General features: G+C 33.7%; 4 protein-coding genes across 6 annotated transcripts; 2 read left to right on the top strand and 2 right to left on the bottom strand.

Moving 5' to 3' along the window:
• Positions 1–3,033: 3,033 nt before the first annotated feature.
• Positions 3,034–5,759, bottom strand: LOC119634393 (histone-lysine N-methyltransferase SETMAR-like). Its single transcript, XM_038028526.1, has 2 exons — positions 5,739–5,759; positions 3,034–3,417 (listed from the first exon to the last, which is right to left on the bottom strand). The coding sequence occupies exons 1-2, from the start codon at positions 5,757–5,759 to the stop codon at positions 3,034–3,036; spliced, it is 405 nt and encodes a 134-aa protein (XP_037884454.1).
• A 4,177-nt stretch (positions 5,760–9,936) lies between these two features.
• LOC119634388 lies at positions 9,937–10,362 on the top strand. The gene is made up of 2 exons (XM_038028511.1): positions 9,937–9,981; positions 10,036–10,362. The coding sequence occupies exons 1-2, from the start codon at positions 9,937–9,939 to the stop codon at positions 10,360–10,362; spliced, it is 372 nt and encodes a 123-aa protein (XP_037884439.1).
• Positions 10,363–10,460: 98 nt separating this feature from the next.
• LOC119639732 (gastrula zinc finger protein XlCGF17.1-like) lies at positions 10,461–14,179 on the bottom strand. 3 transcript variants are annotated; one of them, XM_038037365.1, is made up of 5 exons: positions 14,097–14,179; positions 11,666–12,357; positions 11,474–11,607; positions 11,059–11,395; positions 10,461–10,982 (listed from the first exon to the last, which is right to left on the bottom strand). In XM_038037365.1, exons 2-5 carry the CDS (start codon positions 12,244–12,246, stop codon positions 10,724–10,726), a joined length of 1,311 nt encoding a protein of 436 aa, XP_037893293.1. In that variant the 5' UTR covers positions 12,247–12,357; positions 14,097–14,179; the 3' UTR covers positions 10,461–10,723. The 3 variants fall into 3 exon arrangements, with proteins under 3 accessions (XP_037893293.1, XP_037893283.1, XP_037893301.1); XM_038037355.1 differs by having other exon boundaries at positions 10,462–11,001; XM_038037373.1 differs by lacking the exon at positions 14,097–14,179 and having other exon boundaries at positions 10,462–11,001; positions 11,666–12,056; positions 12,116–12,193.
• On the top strand, positions 13,196–18,692 carry LOC119639724 (cytokine receptor-like). The gene is made up of 3 exons (XM_038037342.1): positions 13,196–14,358; positions 15,542–16,596; positions 17,231–18,692. Exons 1-3 carry the CDS (start codon positions 13,217–13,219, stop codon positions 18,661–18,663), a joined length of 3,630 nt encoding a protein of 1,209 aa, XP_037893270.1. The 5' UTR covers positions 13,196–13,216; the 3' UTR covers positions 18,664–18,692.
• The last annotated feature ends 856 nt before the right edge of the window (positions 18,693–19,548 follow it).

Here is a 19,548-nt window from a genome sequence, read left to right as displayed (position 1 = left end):
CAAAAATATATTTTAAAAACCAGTAAAAGCTATAAACAAACAACAAGACCTCACCGCACACATATGCTGCATACACTGTAAAAATGTTCTATAAAATTAGATGAAGAGGATGGCGATCCGAGAAGAGAAAGGGTATAAGAGATGAAATAAAAATAAATAAATAAATAAATAAATAAAAATAAAGTTTCCATATAAATAGGGGGGAATATGAGACAAAGATAGAGAGCAGTGTTAAAGCATGAGCATATACGTGTAGGAGACTGAAAATACATTTAAAAATTCCCGCCTTATTGAAGTTGTAGGGAAGCGGATATATTTAAACGAGAATTTTCCCTCCTTTTGCAAGTACCGTAGTATCGAAAACCAAAGAGGAATAAGAGAATTACATGGGAAATCAGAAAACAATTGCCGTTCAGTTGCAAGTTAAATGTTTTAAACTACCACAAGACGATAGATAGATAGATAACGTCCCACACAACACAGACCCGTTTCTGACTTTCTCTTATACTCACTTGCTCTACCTCTTTAAAGTGACATTACAATCATGAAAACATTACGTTGACAACAACAATTTATTTATCACTTTCAACTCAACTTCAAATAGAATTCAGAAAATTATCTTAGACGTAAACAAGTAAGAACATTATAATCGGGCGAGGCCGATCATTAGATACTCTACATCACTTCATCTCACTCATTTCTACTCACTCACTATAGTAATAATACATCAGTAAAAATTATACATTATTTTGATACAAAGACATACTTCTCGTAAAAGTCCATATATTGTGGGATTGGCGAAACATCGCATCACCTCAAACGAATCTAGCAAATTGAACTTATTTCCTAAAAATTTTAATATTTTCCAGTTTCTGTCATAGAAAACTATTAATTGTATTATGCTTTCTGTCTATAAGGGCTTGGTTTGTCACGATAACCCCTACAGATATTGGGATCGAAAGAATAGGCCTATGAGTTCCAAATTCCCTGTTAATAATTTTTGTGCTAAATTACTGGATTGGATCACTTTTCATCATAAAATATTAAAAATTAAATCTTCTGCTGAAGTGGCTCCGATTCATAAGAAATCTTACATGGAGCGACGTCACAGAAATACCCCCATATCATAGATCGAAGCATAAACAAATTCTCATCATATAACATTAACAACTAGGCCTTTCGAGCATATGGAAATTCATGTTATCTCAAAATTCTTATATACTGCGCTATCCAAATTATAGACCGACGTGGTTCAAATTCGGTAACGTTGATTTCTTTGTCAATAATCTACTATTAGCTAATTTTCACTATAAAATATTGATAATTATACCTTTGTACCATATGAAGATTCAGTTTTCGTAATAGCGGTTATATACGAGGGGGTACAAAAAAACAGCCGGTTTAAATTTTTCATATCAATTTAGAAGGTCGAAATACTATGGCACAGCACGTTTTGTCGAGAAATTTCGAAAATATTCAGTTTGTTTCCGTATAACTACTTTTCAAAATAAGGCGTTACACGGGAAGTGATGGAAAAAATCAATCGCTTTTCAATAGCGTGAAAACACGTCAATGTGTAAAATTTCGTCAAAATATCTCAAAAATTCCAGGACATACATGGCCAGGCAGACACACAAGCTAAAATCGGTTCAGAATCACTTTCGGTATAATTAGAGATTAATCTATCTTAAGCACTTCTGAATGTTACGTAAGTATGCAGAAGCTTAATATACCCTGTACCATAGGTGTTGTAGGATATGAATACACATGTAGCTAAGATGTACTCGTACACATATATTATATAATATATACGACTTATGAAAGGTATATAAAATCATTCCAACTGACTAAAGCAAACGTTTTTAAGCAGCAGTTCTCGTAGTGCTTACAACATTTTTTACTGGTCCATATGTCGAGTGCTTAATACGAATTTTGATACAGAGTTTACTCGAATGGTTGTACAAAGAAGAAATGAAAGAATCTGAGCCGAACAGTGAAAGACGTGTTTTGCGTTTTCTTCTTCGAAAATTACTAACTTTCCGGTGAACTTTTCTAAATACCGTCGCATTTTCCCCCACAAAGACATTTGATGCATCAACTACCATCTAGGTCTGCCGAAATGTTTTTACTCGGCGAAAAGACACCTCCGAGGGGAATTTCTCTCCAGATGTAGCTGTATATGTCGATATCAGAGACTAAGGAAAGAGCAATGGGTATTGAATTCTTGCATAATTCCTACTTGCTTGTGTAAAAATGGCAAAAGCTATTAAAAAAAAAGTTTTATTCTATTTATTTATTTATTTTTTATTTTGCTTTTTATATAATTGTTCAAGTCGTTCATTCGATCTCTGGATTAAATTCCACGGATTCATGCTTCGAAGTACTCATCGGTGACGTTTATAATACTGCTTTAAATGCAAAACTCTTATCAAACAGAAGATTCTCACAAGAGCACAAATCAAAGAAAAATAGATCTGCCGAATCTAAATATATGTCCAAGTATAAAGATTGCTTTGGCAATTGTTTGCCGAATGAAACCTCTTTTCCACCTATCTATGTATATATAAAAAAATTATAACTCAATATTATGTTTCCATTGATCGATAAATTCATGGTTTTTATATGTCTATAAGTAAAGGATTAATGATGAAAAATATTGGGTTGGCAACTAAGTAATTGCCGATTGGTTCAATGAAATAAACGATTTTTTTTCACTCGGGATGAAGTTTAATCGGTAATGCATTTTCCATTTTTTTCGATGGCCTTTTGCCGTCTCGCTGACAACCTAAAAAATCAACGATCGTAGAAAGTCTGCAAAAGACGCCTTTACGATTAACCAATTCTAGGCGTTTTTCCCTGGCCGCTACATTCAATTTTTTCAGTTACCGCATTAAAGGTTTGATTCCTTGGAAGCAGCTCAAAACACACCGGACTTTTCCAATCCCATCCAATTGAGACCAAAATCTTCCTTTGTTGGATATGTGTCTTTGAAGTGGTTTACGATGGCTCCTTAGGCGTGCACCACGGTCTCTTTCAATTGACATTGTTCAAATCGTGCGGAACCCAAATATCCAGCTTCTTAACGAGACCAACACGTTTTAAACGCTTCTCAATGGCTGTATACGAAACATTCAACTTCTCTGCAATCTTTCGTGTAGTTACGTGACGATCCGCTTCGATGATGATTTTGATTTCAACCTCATTAAGCACAACTGGTCGACCTGAACGTTGTTCATCTTTGAGGCAAAAATCTCCAGAACGGAATTTTTCAAACCAATTTCGGCATTGCCTTTCTTTAAGGTAGGTCTTCATTACCGTACAGACCTCATGTAACTTTTTGGCGCCTTGCACTGCGTCCTGTCCTTTACGGAAAGAATAAAGCAAAATGAACTTTGTAAAGCTAGGTAAGGATGACAGCTAACATATATAAAAAGAAGAAGATCATAACATTTACGGATATCATAAAAGTGGGAGTGAGAGATATCTATAACTGAAATCGGCAATTACTTAGTTGCCAACCCAATGTAAAGACGGATAGCGTTTCTATGCGGTTAGTTTGCTTTCTTTTCCGTCGTTTGCAACGTCCATTTCCGCGGATGATATTGAACGGAGACGGATTCAATAACTTAATCTGTCCGATCAAAATTTTGCATATAAACTTGCTATAAAAAAGCTGTGGCCTACAGGTTAAGCACAAATTTACTTCAGTTCAGAAAATGATTCTGAATTGATCGGTATAATAACAGGTAACAGATCTACCTCAAGCCTTTAAGGCATTCTGCATCGAAATTAATGATGACTATAATGTTATACATATATATATATGAATTTAATAGAACCGATTACCGATTTGTTATCTCCGCTCAGGATATCCGCAAGTGATGAAAACGAATATACCGTACTTGCATATATACATGTATAAAGCTTGTTGAGGATTATATACGATAGACATAAAACACATAGGTAACCGCCCGATATATTTGTACGCTCTATAGTAACGCACAACGCTTGCGCGTTGATCGTAACGGCATGAAGCACTAACTTGCGATTTCGTTGCGAATAATAACAAATTAGAAAATTATATTGGCCCGTGGACGAGTTCTATTGTGCATGGTCAATTCTTTCCCAATTTTGTGTACGAGAATATACGAATTTTCACTGTTCACTGGGGTTTATGCGTCAATGAGCAATAAACCACATTTTTCTGCATTTGCAAACAAAGATGTTACTCGTTTTTGGATTGTACTGTGCGGGCGTACCCTCCCATTTGAATGTAGCCAGCCCAACTGCAATTTCAAGCTACGAGCGAGAACTAAACTTTTAGCCGGTACCTTCGGACGAACAGATGGACATGCTTACATCAATTTACAATCAACTATGCCCTCATCTCTCAATATAATGATAATAAAAAAAGGGAAGAAAAAAAGGATTCGTTTGGTGCCCGCTCCTTGTCGTTTTGTTAATACGTGTTCCTAGAATCACTTGCTAGTAACGACTGCAAACTTTGTAATTATTATTCATATTATTTCTCCTAAGCTTCACCAGAACTCAATCTTCATAAAGTAAACAGATTGCAATTCTACACACAATTGATTAATCGACGGCAGATGTTATGTTCAAAAGCGAACAATTCTCTTTACCGTCTTTAATGTGCAAATAAATCCTTTTTTTTTGTTTTTGTTTTTTTTTTTTTTGAATAAACATAATAAAAAAAAGTTTATAAACTACCAACAAATTAGACGAACAATTGAATTTATGCTTAAGCAAATTACAATGAAGAATACTCCTTAATAAGTATGTATGTATATGCGTATGCTTTTGGCTGTGTATTTTGTCTGTGCGCGTGTGTGCGTTATGTAAGCAAATAATTGTCATAAGAAAAATTGTCGTAAGCAAAATCTGAATTTGCTTAGCTTTCGGTGAAATGAGGAAAGAGAAAGAATTGATGATTACGAGGAGACAATGACTTTCTAATGTACAGTTCCGTCCGAATATTTTACACCCCATAGATGTTTCTTAAAGAGAAAGTTAAAAAAGCGAAATTTCGATATTGTATAATATGTGAGGCGTGAGATATTGCACGACCATCGTTGTACTTGGTGCAGTGTAATAATTCATTTTTGTTTGCTTTTAACATCACAAGGCATATTGCATTATGTGGCATGTCCTTCGAATCATTTGGGACAATTTCAGCGCCTACCCAAGTGCTATACAAGAACTTGCTATCTTAATATCGAAATCTTTGCTAAACTAAAGAAATATTTACCGAACAAGAGCACAAATGGATGGACAGACACGAATAGAACGATTCAGAATTTGCATCGATAAAGAATAAATGCATAGGATGTCCGAGACTTGATTCTGAATATTGTCGTATTGTCTTATTGTAATAATAAAGTAAAGGAATAACCGCACCATGATAAGGAAAAAGCAAAAAAATAAATAAACAAATAATAGTAGGCTGCACACAATGTACGAGTAGTAGTAGTAGTTGCTTAGAAATCTCCGTTTATTTCGTTTACAAAGTTGTATATAAAATATGTTGCAAATTATAAATATACGTACAGTAAATGACTTGTTATTCATGTCATAAATATTAAGTAGACTATGAGTATTCATGGATGGACATGCAACGTCCATTCAACTTTCAAATGTCCATTGTATAAAAGGTTTAGCTTAATATCATACAATACGTTTTACAATTTGTATAAATTTCAACTTTACACATAGATACATACATACACATAATGTTTGTCCATGTTTTAGGTTAAGGGACTAAAACTCCCTAAAAACATTCCCATAGACATAAAAGCACACACAAGCGTTTATATGTTTATTTATATGCATAACAACTTCATTACTACTCGAGCCTTTCCGTACACAAGAGATGGCATCATATAGATCATGTTACGTTTAACTAACAGGACTTTATCAATGGGAATTTTCCAACTTATTGTCAGATGTTTTCTGTGATATGTTTCCAATGGACACACTACACATGCATTTAATTTATTATTTGTTTGCTTGCAATTTCGTCTCTAAATCAAGTTTGAAAGACAACCAACTCCAGCAGATTGTAATTGTATAAAAAAAAAAAATAAAAAAAAAATAAAAAAAAAGATTTATGATAACTTCATTCAGGCAAATATGTCATGGAAAATGTATTTTCTCACAAAATAAACACGTCCACGTATTTATGTGTGTATGTTTTGGGAAGAAAAACAAGAAGAAGATAAATAAGTAAATAAATATATATATATATATATATATATAAATAATTAAATAATAATAATAAAAATAATAATAATAATAAATAAATGAGTTTACTAATATTAACAAATAATTTATGTTTGTCCACTGACGACCACTTAACAATAATAGACGCCTTATGGTTAAGATTGAATATCCAATTAGTAAATGATATATATTTATTATTTTTTTTTTTTGTTTGTTTTTTTCTAGCATTTTGTAAAAATTGTTTTCAGTGAGATTGACATTTTTTTAAATCCGTACGTGCCTTCGCTCTATGTCTCCCAAGCACCGTTCACTGCTCCTTATCATAAGTAATACAGTTTTCAATACCATTGTACTCTGAGGAAAATTTAAATCCGTAGCACATTTTTGGTGTTTAATGATAAAAAAAAATAAAAAAAGAATTCTCTTTAGGTGTTTTTTAGTGTTTGGTGGTCTCTGCTATCAACAATGTCAAAAGATTAAAGCTTTTGGACAAATAATTTCATACTTAGAACCATAGGGCTTTGTGGACGCTGTTTTCTTTTGTTTTTTTTTTTTTTTTTTGAGCATTAGGTGAGAAAACGTACACTATACCATGTGGTTTTGATTACTTAATCTATGAAATGATTTCGCAGTTTTCACACACACACATATGTAAATTAAAATGTGGGAAGGCGCTTAAGATATGCTTAGCTTTTTGGGCGAATGAGCGCAAAGAAGCAACTTCTGGCAAAATTAATTATCCCCGAACGTTTGCTACTTCCCAAATTCCCTAACGCCGACGACGTATACTTCTGCAAAAATGTATTATGGAATCGTAGTTTCAGTAAATTGTGTTTTTATGGATAATAATGATTCGAAACTCTCTTTTTACGCGAAATTTTATTTAATACGAGTTAAAAAGAACAAATTCCCCTTGTTACTGTTGATGAATTCTTTTTCTGTTTTTCTATAAATATTTTCATTCTCACTCTCCATAAGTACGCATTATAACTTTGCATTTGCATACATTTCTAATCGTTCAGTTAGATTATAAATGGAATTTTCCGAAATAATGCACAGAGTAAAGAGGTATTCTATTTATTATTTTTTTTTTTTTTTTTTTTTTTCTCAATTTAGTTTAGTTTTTCAATGTGTAACTTATTTTTTATAATATATGTAATGAATTGAAATGTGAGTGAACTGTAATAAGAATTTTGTAATCTTGTTTAGTGTACTTTTCAGTTACGTTTCATACTCTTTTTCCATTTAGCCCAATAAGTTTTTTGTACGAATTTTTTGATAATGCATCTATCGTGTAAAAAGAGAATTAGGTGTAGCCGGAACACTTTTTTTACACGGTAGATACGTTCTTCAGGAAACATGGATACACATGTGGTAAATTGTGGGGATATACTCCACAACCCTAAAAGATCGTGTAAAATTGATGTCAATTTTTTCAAAATACCGTGGAAAAAAGTTCCTAATGAAATCCATACCACATATTTACGAAACAACAGTTATTCGTTTTGATTACAAAAACAAATTAAAATTAGTATGGTATATATATATATATATCAATTTCCATAAGTACATTATATAAAAGTTTAATTTTGAAGGAAGGAATAAACCACAATTCCGCAACTAATCATCGCTGCCCAAATTAGAATTACGAAAAAAAATTTTTTTCGGATACGTGTTAGAACAAAAAAATTCGTGTAAGAACAGGAACTTTGCTCTTATTGGTGAACCACGATAATTTTAAATCGGGCAAAAACACCGTGTAAAAAAAGAGTTTTGTTTGTCTCGTTAAAATAATGAAGAAGACATTTCCGACGCTCACAGATGTCAAATGCTAATCACAACCTAGGCTACAGCTTGTAATAATGAATAAGTGCATATAATAATAAATGATTAGCATTTCACTTTTAACTATTATTAAACCTACTCTAGATATTTTCTTTCTTTTGTTGAGATATTCCTCTTTTCTTTTCTTTCCTGTACGGACTGGTATGGATTTGCGTATATTCCTTTGACAAACCTTTTCAATTTTACTACAGTTTAGATTGCAATAGGAGTACAAATAAGTTTTCGCCGTTTAAGAAAAGATGACCCCACCAAAAGTCTTTTTTTGTGAAACGTTATATCCCAAGTTCGGTCATCTTTGGTCATAACCTTGAAGTAGTAATATCAACTAACAGTTTTCGTGCGAAAATGTTAAGTTTGTACATTTATCTGCGATAATTTATGAGTAATGTGCAAAGAACCGATTTTTCATTTTTCTTGAAAAATATAGACATTCTCAGTGTACGTGGCGCTGTGGGCATGTCCTTCGAACGATTTGCCCCGTCTTCAATACCAAGATGCGTGCAAGAACTTCCACTGTTTCTGTCAAATTTGAAGTCGATAGCTTCACTTTTGCGGCCAAGAAAATCTTTACAACAGTCATTATACAGACGGACAGACGGACATCCTTAAATCGATTTAGAATTTGATGCTGATCAAGAATGTATATGCTTTGTGGAGTCTCTGATACTTCTTTGTAAACGTTGCGAACGTTTTGATGAATTGAATATCCCCGTATCCTTCGGCGATGGGTATAACAAATAAGAAAATTATATTCGTTCGTGACCGAATCTTTTATACTTATCACCGTCAAGGTCAACGAAAGAAAAAGGACTATATTTTCATCCTCTACAATATTGGAAAGGCGCTCTTCTGATTTTTTCTATTTTGCGAATAAAAATAGAAATTTGTACAGTGTATGTGTTGTATATGTGAGTTCACAGTTTTTGAGAGATAGGCGTGTGAGCGTGTTATAGTCGTGCTGTTTAAAAAGTTTTGGCCCTTTTCAAATTCTCTATCCCGTAGCCGGACAGTTGAACAGACGGACATGCTTAGGTGCATTTCGAATTTGAAACTGGCCAAAAATTTATATACATTATGGAGTTTTTGAAGCCTGCTTCCACGTATTATAAGAATTTTGAAAAAACGTTCAAAATTTTATACATTTACCTACTGTAGTGAGTAACAGACGAAAAACTAATCGTTTATTCCTTTTACAATGCAGAGGAATACTCAGTTTACGTGGTACTGTAGGCGTGTCGTTTAACTGATTTCACCCATTTTCAATACCAATGTGCGAAGAACAACCTACAATATTTCTGCCAAATTTGAAATCGATTGCTTTGTTTTTGCGGTCAGGAAAATGTTTACAACAGACATGCGTCGATTTGCTTAAATCGATTCAGATTTTTAGATGATTATCAAGAGTATATATATTAAACTTTGCGGGGTCTCTGATCCTTCTTTCTGGGCGTTGCAAACGTAAACAATAAAATCATTGTACCACTCATCCTTCGGTGACGGGGTACAATAATGAAATTTTAAGAAGAAAATTAAATTTGCTAAATTTGAATCACCTTACTTCATGTTTTAGCTTCTCGTCTATATAACGGCTTTCAAGCACAGCATACCTTTGCATGGAAACAAGAAAACAACATGTTTTGTTCTATTATGAAAGTGAATGCATTATTGTATTAGAAGAAGTGTAGGGCATTTAATAAGTATGCTTACACGAATTCCTCTTTGTTTTAAATTATGTTTCTATGAGAAACAGTGTTACCAGATAAAATAACAGTTGCTTGTTTAATTAATAGAAGCCGCCTCTCGTCTCTTTTTTTTTTTGCAAGGAGGGAAAATCAATTAAATAAATTTTAAAAAATGAGCCTAAATAATTCCGTGGATATTTATCTTGAGTCTGAGCAAGTAAGGCTTCCGATACGCAATATAAATGCATTTCTAAGAAACTTTGAACTTTAGGAACAGATTCAAACTCTAAATAAATATATCCATGATATTCATCAGCAACTGGTTGATTATGAAGAATCTCTTACGCCCGAGTGTTCGAATGATGATAATGATAGCGAAAATAATATTCCGAAAATAATGGATTTATTGAACGAAGTAGCAGATATAAACGAAGCTGCAAAAATATTACGTCCAATAAACTTGCAGTTGGACGACTTGCAAAGCGGTCTGACTGACTGCTTAAAATCTTTGCAACAAACCATCGACCTGTTGAAACTAGAAAGAGATATTAAAATACTAACAGAAAGAAATGAAGGCATGAGTAGCGAAGAAGATTAAAGACGTTGAGTAAATTTCTGCCCACTGAGATGCTATCAACTCCAAAATATAAACTGCACGTATATTTTCGCAATATGAATTTCATTCAATATATAATAAGCGTTTAAAGTTATCTTATTTTCTCCTAACGGTGTTTGAAATGCTATTTCTATAAGATCTTTAGTAATTTTTAAAATTAAAAAAAACAACAAAGTTTACAAAGCAATATGTTGGTTAATACGGGATGCTGACAATAGTTCATTCCAAGACTGCCTGCTAGAAATCCAAATTTTTCACAAGTTTAATGTAGAAATAATGATTAACGGAAACGTGGCGCATAAAATGTAAGGAATTCAATTTTCCTCTATTCCCAATTTGATTTTTAAATTTTGCTCCTCTTGGAAACGTGCCTGTAAATTGCGTACTCGCGTTTCGTCATCATCATTCTTATGCGAAGCAAAGTGCACCCGCAAATCACGCGCCAATGGAAAACGCAAAGGACACATTTCACATTGATAAACATTTTCACCCAAATGGGAACGTAAATGTTTAACGCAATCATTACTCTGAGCAAACGCGCGATCACAATATTTACAGCAATATGGTTTTTCACCGGTATGTGTTCGGATATGGCGCCGTTTCTTTTCAGCAGAAAAAAAACTAAAAAATTTTTGAAACTTGAAAATATTGAGAAAAACTTTTAATCTAAAAATTTACCGCATATCGCAATAATCGCAGGAAAAATTTTTTATGCCGCCATGATAAAGGCAATGCTTCTTTAGTTGATAAGCCTGATGGAATGCGCTACCGCATATGTCACAAACAAATGGACGTTCTTTTTTATGTACCGAGCGGTGAGCGTATAAACCGCTGGCACAGACGAATTGTTTGGGACAATCTGGGCATTGGAAACATTTTTCACCACGATGTCGTTTCATGTGTGTATTTAAGCTGCTAGCCAAAGAAAAACCTTTGCCACATTCTATGCATAAAAACGGTTGTTCGCCAGTATGAGTACGTACATGATTTTTATAACTCGTAGATTTAGGAAAAACTAGGAGAGAGGTAGTGCTTCAATCAAAAACATTTTTGAGCAAGTGAAGTGAATTTACACCCACATACACAAACTTACCTTTATCGCAATACTCGCATTCGAAAATCTTTTTGGTCTGTGTATGTTTTCCTTTTACTTGTACAATGTTTACGTTTTGATTTTTTGTGTCTTTACCTTCTTGCTTCCTTTCATTTGATTTTTCCTTTATTGTTCTAAAAAGAAGTCCAAGCTTTGATTTATTATAGCGTTATTATGCACAATATAACATACCTCTTGTACACCGGTTTCTCTTCGTTTCCAATGTGACTATGATCTTGCTTAAAAAACGAATCGCCTTTTTCCCCGTGAGGTCTTTCTATATGTTCTTCCTGTTCTTCGCTTAATTTCATTACATTATATTCACTTGCCGTCGTTTCCTCATAAGTAAACAAATTCTCTTTCAGTACATCTTCCTCCTGCTTTATTATCAAATTCATATCTTTATTAATACCCAATGACCTCCAATGTTTCAAAAGCTCCTCCTTGTGTTTAGAGTTTTCATAATTTTGATCTTTCAATATTTTACGATATAATTCATCCGATTTTGCGTACATTCGCAAAAAATCATAAGTACATCTCAAGCTATGTATACAACTCATGCACATAAACTTAGGTAAACCATCTGTCATTTGAACATTAATTTTTGGTGCTATTGATTGTAATAATTCCATTAGACTACACCTGGAAGATTCTTTGCAGTCCACTAACTTTTCGTAGATATATTGTCTATTTTTGAACGATGATTCGCTTTTTACTCGCAGCATGCAAGTGCGGCAAAGATCTTTAATAGCTTCTGGAGCACTCTCACTCATCTTCAGATTAATTTAAGGATAAAATTATTTGAAAAACGTACAAATTCCATAAATTTCGACAGGATAAATTAAAATTAAAGAAAACTCTAGTGTTACCACTATTCGCTCAACCTAAAGTACCGTTAATGAACAAAAACCAACATTGCAGGAATTAACAATAAATAAATTAATTTAAAAAGTACTAATAAGCAATAAAAACAACAGAGCCAGACACAAAAAAACGTTCTCAACAAATTTTCAATTCATTCATAAATTTTTTTAGTTTTCATATCAACTTTATGACGAAAAATTTTTTCATGTTCGTGTAATTTAATACATTTGTCCTATTTTCGGTACCGAAAGCTATTAACTATGTTTAATTTTTGCATTATAATGGCCAAATATTTAAAAAGATTATTAGTTAAATTAAATCGTTTTCTTTAAAATTGCATTAAGAAGATGTATATATATGCACATTAAAAAAAAAAAAATGTAAATTCCTATCTTACCAAGAGGGATACATGTATTAATACAATTGAAAATAATAATAAGCTTGGCAACCCTTTATAAACACAATCAGCTCAGTAGCAACTTGTCTGGCGGCAGCAGTAACAGTAATACAACAACAAACACCATCGACATTAAATATAAATTTCCAAGAATTTTGAAAAATAAAGTGTTGTCTTGTGAGAAAATGGTCAAATAAATTATAAAAATATTATGAAAATTCAACAAATTTATAAAAATATGGATTATAAAAAACATGAAAAAGCTAAAAAAAAGCTCGAAAACGGAGAAATTTCAACGAAAATTGTGAAATTTTCAAGCAGCTTAAATTCAAATTCTTGGAAAAACATACAGTATAGTTAAACGGATTTCCAAGAAAAACAGATTCAAACTTTAAGCCTAAGTATACAATTAGGGGATAGTGCAAAGTGTTTTTGACTTCAGGAGAATTTTTTTTTACAAATTGCGAAATTTAAAAATAAATATGGAAAATAATTGTCTTAGTTGGTTAATTATTGTGTATATAATAATGTTGTTTGGTAACAAGAACGTTGAAGTTAGTCGTGTTTACTCCTCGCCAGGCGAGACTTATCCGGCCACAGTTGAAGTAGCCATTGGTTCAGATTTTAATATAAGTTGTTACATGAATCGGAGAGCGTTTCCTGGGAAAAATTCCAGCCATTTGTACTTTGTAAATGGTCGTACTGGTGAAAAAGTAGCAAAGGAATATATTTCAATTATAAACAACACCAGTGTAATGTTGACAATACGAAATGCCAATGAACAGCAAACAGAATATCGATGCAAATGTGGTACAGATGCCATAATGGAAACTAAAGTTTTCGTAGGATCTCCTCCGAAACCTGTAAAAGATTTTGCTTGTCGCAGCTATGATTTTGAATATATGGTGTGCAATTTTTCTAAACCATCCAATCCGGTATTAACGCAATACAATGTAACATTTTATATAGATTCAGCTGAATACCAATACCAGCCTGAATGTAGTTATGATGGTCGATCGCGGGTGGTATGCAATACTTCGTTAGCCAACAACTATAGGCCACGTGTGGAGCTATATCACTATATAATAAATGCTCGGAATTCTTTGGCAAAAATGATTCGGCCCCAACAATTTGAAATTAATAATTGGGAAATAATGGTGCCTTCTAAACCTGGTGAAGATTTACGTATTGAAGAGTTGAGTGTCAACGGCTTAACCGTAGCATGGCGTATGCCAAAATGGGAAGATTATCGTAAAAGTCTGAAATGGGAGATTATAGTGCAACCAGAAAACGCGACAGCGCTCGAGCTTTCCGGCCCCGAACGAACGCACGGCTTCTTGCGTTTGCAGATAACTAACTTACCTTATGCCTACTGGCATTATCAGTTAAAAATTCGTGTACGTGTTAAGGCTCCTGATGCCATATGGAGTGAACAATTCATTTTTCCTTTCCGCACCTTGGCTAGGAAGCCGGATCGTCCACCCCTTATAAAGCCAGGCAGTTTTTATGTTGATTCACAGGAAACACGTGTTACCATCTATTGGGAGGAACTATCTCCTTACGAGTACAACGGCGATAATTTTACTTACACTGTTACCGAAGTACGACGTGGTGGTAAAGTCATGTAAGGATATACAAAATTATTTATTAAAACTTTACTTTGAACACAAGCGTTACTTGAAAGAAAATTCCGAATATAAATCATATACCTAAAGCAGTAAAGAAAAATGAACATTTTCGTGGGAAGAAAAATGCTTAATTAAATTGAATCCGTTTTCTCCCTATCTATCGCATACATTCATTCAGTCAAATAATCAGCCTTCAACACATAATAAACACGTATGTTATTTTTTAGAGCAACAAGTGTTTTTTGTAACTAAGTTCACCCCACAAAATTGTTATTAAAGAATTTCACGATTCTTAGAAAAAAAAAAAAAAAAACACAATCTCTAGCATATTGTTTAAAGCTGTGTTAAATCCCATTCGTATTATTTTGCTTTATTTTACATACTTTATTACAACTAAAGGTAACATAAAATTAGTATTGGAAATTGTAATCAGCAGTTCAGTGTTACGATGAATGTAGATGTGTTAGCTGAATTACTAACAGGCTTTACTTGGAGTAAACACACAATATATCTTCCAATGCAGAAAGTCTTATTTATGAGTAATACATAGGAAATGTAAGAAAAAGTGAAAATTTGATCATTTATTACTTTGCCACAGGCGGGGCTAATGCTTCCCAACTTTTTAAATATAAATTATAAGCTCGTCCCTCCGTAAAATTGATGAAGAGAATTGCACCCTTCTATCTTTCATTGGAAAAAGTGAAAATTTCCAAAAATGTTGTTTAAATAAACAGGGATGTTTTCAGTTTATGTTTTACTGCGGGCGTGTCTTTTGATCGATTTTGAATATCAACCTGCGTAGAAAAGTTTTCAACGTTTCTGCGAAATTTGTTATCGATATCTTCATTATTGCGATTAGGAGTTTGGGTGTAACACGGGTGTAACTCACGGACAGACATGGCTAGATAAATTCAAAATTCTGAAGCATTCTTCCAAAATGAATAAATATATCTGCATCTGTCGATGATGGGTATGAAAATAAATTATCAGTATTCCTTTCTTTCGGTATAAAGATCAAATGGAAGGACCTATTAATGAAAATACTTAAAGCTGCCATCTAAGGGATAAGCTATAGTTTCGTATTTCATTTGTAATGTGACACAATTCCTTTTGATTTATTAGACTGATATACCTCATATCAATGATAAATTATTCATACCTTAATCTTTTATGTTCCAGTGATCTACGTCCTTTACAACAAGATATTAATTTGGTCACATTTATATGGAACAAATTCGCACAATATGAATTTGAAATACGTAGTCGCAATCATATGGGCACATCTGGTGAAAGTAGTCGTCTTACAATTTACGCTTTGGGTCAACGCAACACGAAACGTTATGAACCCAGGGCTATACATAATGTTTACCATGCCGATAATCGAACTTATACTTTGTCGTGGTCTAAGCCACTTATTACTGAAGCTCTTGAAAACTACACAGTATATTGGTGTTATCCGAAAAGAGCTTTATCGAATGAATGCAAAGGCTCGATGCATTTTCAGCAAGTGCCCGCGGAACAATTGAACTTCACCACCGATGTGCAAAATGCTTTGCAAGAGCATACACTAAATTTAGCGGTATCCGCTGATTATGAAGACTTTAATACGGGCCTACATTGGACAGACTGTACGATGGATGTTAATAGCGATTTAGTTAAAATGGATCCAGAAGTAATGGCAATCAGCGCTGCCAGTATTACAGTTCACTGGAGCGTAGAGAGAGTGTGCACCTCGATACTGGACGGATTTAATCTTACATATTGTGAAGTAAGTAAAGACGAGATGTCAGCAGAGAATTCGACTTGCTTGCAGAAACCAATTTCCAAGATAATACGTAAGAGCGCAAAAAAAGACGAAATTGGTGACTTGAAACCTTTCACTTTATATAAAATAAATATGTTGATGTATTCGCGCTTGAAAAAGGGAAAAATTAGCGATGCTCAACTGATACGAACACTGGAGGGTACACCATCGCCGCCACGTCAACTGCAAGTGACAGGAGTAACGAATACGAGTGCTACCATTAGCTGGCAACCGCCAAGTCAACCAAATGGTCATATACGAAAATATACCATTATCTTGAATACAGAGAAATATGAGGTAGACTCTACGGTCTTGGAATACAAGCTTCCTAATTTGACCAGTTTCACGGCCTACAAAGTTTATGTCTTAGCTCATACGGTGAACACATCAATGCCGAGCAATGACGTACACTTCACTACCTTAATTGGATGTAAGTTTTAAAGATTCAAAAATTACAAAATTCTTAACATACAACAAGATTACGACTGCGATAGAAATTAGACAAAATAAATTGCTAACTAAATATAAATTCATTGGGTTTTGAAATTTTCGCATGCCCTACATGCTTCGCAAATACTTGGGCTAAACGTCCCATCCAACTTTGCTTTGGGCTTACGCACGTGCAATGCTCGCACTTGCTGGCTATGATTTTTAAATTTTACCGCAACGCACTAAATATTTTGAATTTTATCGATGGAAATGTTTTACAATTGAATCTAATTGGCAAACAGGTGCGATTGTGTATAATGCTCGTCAATATCGCGCTTATCGGGATCGCGAATATTTTTTAACTGCTGTTTTGCTGTTTGTGATAAGAATTCTTTGTGACGGGCTTAATTATGCTTTTAAAATTTTTAAAGTCATGTATTTTATCACTGCTACGCAACGAATTGATAGGAATATCGTAAAGATTATGGAAGAGATTTTCAAAAATTGTTTTGTAAAAGTTTTTCATTAATTTTTGGGAAAGAAAACATTTCCTTTAGTAGTAGAGTAGTTTGTTGTTTAATTTAAATGCAATATTTTGGCTTTGAAATAATCCCTGATTACTTATTGCATTTTAGATCCTTCGCCACCCGGCCACGCAACCACAACAAATAACAGTATTATACAATGGACTCGCCCACAAAAACCTCGCGGCCATATTGAATTTTACGAGGTGGCAGTCACACAAATGCGTAATGATATCGTAATTAAACGACGCTTGAGTATTGTGATTGGGGGCGAAACAGCGTGCGCGTTCAAGGTGCCAGCGTGTTTGGGGCCTGAATATAAAACTTTGGTGGAGGTAAGGGCGGTAAATGTGGCACCTCGAAATTTGGAAAGCGGTGCCGCTGCCGCTGCTGCTGCTGCTGCTGCTGCTGCTACTACTGCCGAGATCATCAATAAAGAAGAAGGGGGCGGCTATGACTTTGAAGAAGGAAGTGATGAATTATCGTGTGTAAGCAGTTCTTTGTCAGAACGAAATCTAAAAGACTTAAAACGCTATAACGACAATCGAAAATATGAACTTTATAAATCCGATTGGCAAAATACTGCCACCTACACTTGCTCGTCCAGTCGTTTAAGTAAGATAACCACAATTGCTTTACTGGTGGTAGCCATGTCATTGGGTATAATGTTTGCTTTATATATGGCCCGCAAGAAATATAATAAAATGGCAAATATTAATTGCACGCTACCAGCTAGCCTAGAGACTTATTTTAGCAAGGAAGGTCAGCCGGCGACACTTAATTCTCCTGGCAATTACACAAACAATGCCGGAGGTAGAGTTAAGGGCTTAGATATCACATTTCAACGTAGCGTTGAAGAGCAATGGATTAATAGCAATCGTATGCATGAATTCAATATACGTAATGAACATCATCATTTGCTGTCGTCGTTGGGCAGCGACTCCGGTTATCTTGCGGCTGAGGGTGGCGTACTAAGCACCAGTTTAGAGACGCGAAACATTGAGGATGATCAACGCGAACGGGAAATTGAGATGAGATTACCGTCACAAAATTCAAATGATTGCTCAATGAATAATATAACAAAAAGTGACACTAATAACGAATCACTTCTAGATCAATATATTAAGTCATCAAATTCTGATTGGCAAACATTTGCAGATAGTCCTAAAAATGAAAGTTTAGTAACAAATGCCAAGAACACGGACGGCTATATAACGGTACAAAATTTGGACTTATTAACAAAGCCGCTCTCAAACTATAACCAAGGTTATGTGCAACAATACGATTTGGAGAAGTTATCAAAAAATGTACCATCACTCTCAACCATAAATACCGGTTACGTTGCTTCGGACGAATTAACAAATATATCAAAGATTAAAAGTTCACACGTCAATCAAAATCGAAATAATTTGAATATGTTAGAGAACAGTAAAGGTGAAGTCGCTCAAAGCGGTCTTGGCAATGGATCAACTAGCGTCATTTCAGGTTATGTTACTCAACATGATTTAAATATTTTTGCTCATCATCAGCAGCAACAGCTTTAAAATTCAATACAATTTTTTTTTCAAAAACAAAAAAAAAAAAACAAAAAAAAAAACAGAAAACAGAAAACAGAAAACCGAACTAAAAAATCCTTCCACTATTAAGAGTAAATTATCGATATTAGTTGATAAACAAAGCACACCGCAGCTGGTTCCTAAGAATTGAAAGAAACTCACTCGAAAGTTAAACGATATTGTCATCGACTTTGGCTGAATCTTGAGTACATAAATATTACTTAAGATAAATATAATATATGAAAAATACAGTTAATGGGCGTGTTAACAGACACATGCAAGGCTTAATACTTTCTGTTTCTATCTCCCTCAATAAAAACAAAATAAATTTTAGATTAAAATTTTTATCGCGAATATTTGCGATAAATTTGTAGAGTTCCGCCTTAATTAGAGAGCTTCGACAATTTTAATAACAGACAAACGATCGAACAAAATTGACTCTTAATCTATCCGCTCATGAGGTGATCTCTATTCTCATCTTTCCATGCTTAGGTGGTGGATGCAAAAATTCGTAGCAAAGATCGAAATACGACACTCCTCTACAACATGAAAACCAAACGGATGACTTTAAATGTTACAATGCCTGGCAACTGCGCAATCTTCTCACGCTATATTATAGAAAATCGATTAAGATAATTATTAATTATTGTGTATATGAACCCTTACCGTCTCCCTTGCTCCAAGTTCTCTCTTTTTTTTCTCTTATTCATAGTAGTATTTATTATTTACATATACATGTATACATGTATATATATATATATATATATATATGTATTTTTATTAATTTTTTTTTTTTTTTTTCATATATTTAGATTTTTTTATTTTCATATGATTTTTCAATTTCTTATGACATTTATATATTTAATTTTTTTT

This window comes from Glossina fuscipes, unplaced genomic scaffold (genome assembly GCF_014805625.2).
Source record: "Glossina fuscipes isolate IAEA_lab_2018 unplaced genomic scaffold, Yale_Gfus_2 0, whole genome shotgun sequence".
Taxonomy (NCBI): domain Eukaryota; kingdom Metazoa; phylum Arthropoda; class Insecta; order Diptera; family Glossinidae; genus Glossina; species Glossina fuscipes.
This window is presented reverse-complemented; position numbering and strand designations above follow the sequence as displayed.

Coding starts and splice junctions, on each gene's coding strand:
- LOC119634393 (XM_038028526.1), bottom strand. CDS start 5,759: ATGGACAAACATTATGTGTAT. Junction 3,418..5,738: donor TGGACAAACATTATGTGTAT/GTATGTATCTAT, acceptor TATATATGTTAG/CTGTCATCCTTACCTAGCTT.
- LOC119634388 (XM_038028511.1), top strand. CDS start 9,937: ATGAGCCTAAATAATTCCGTGGATATTTATCTTGAGTCTGAGCAA. Junction 9,982..10,035: donor TTTATCTTGAGTCTGAGCAA/GTAAGGCTTCCG, acceptor TTTGAACTTTAG/GAACAGATTCAAACTCTAAA.
- LOC119639732 (XM_038037355.1), bottom strand. CDS start 12,246: ATGAGTGAGAGTGCTCCAGAAGCTATTAAAGATCTTTGCCGCACTTGC. Junction 11,608..11,665: donor GAGAAACCGGTGTACAAGAG/GTATGTTATATT, acceptor ACTTCTTTTTAG/AACAATAAAGGAAAAATCAA. Junction 11,002..11,058: donor TGCGATTATTGCGATATGCG/GTAAATTTTTAG, acceptor AAAATTTTTTAG/TTTTTTTTCTGCTGAAAAGA.
- LOC119639724 (XM_038037342.1), top strand. CDS start 13,217: ATGGAAAATAATTGTCTTAGTTGGTTAATTATTGTGTATATAATAATG. Junction 14,359..15,541: donor CGACGTGGTGGTAAAGTCAT/GTAAGGATATAC, acceptor TTTATGTTCCAG/TGATCTACGTCCTTTACAAC. Junction 16,597..17,230: donor CTTCACTACCTTAATTGGAT/GTAAGTTTTAAA, acceptor ATTGCATTTTAG/ATCCTTCGCCACCCGGCCAC.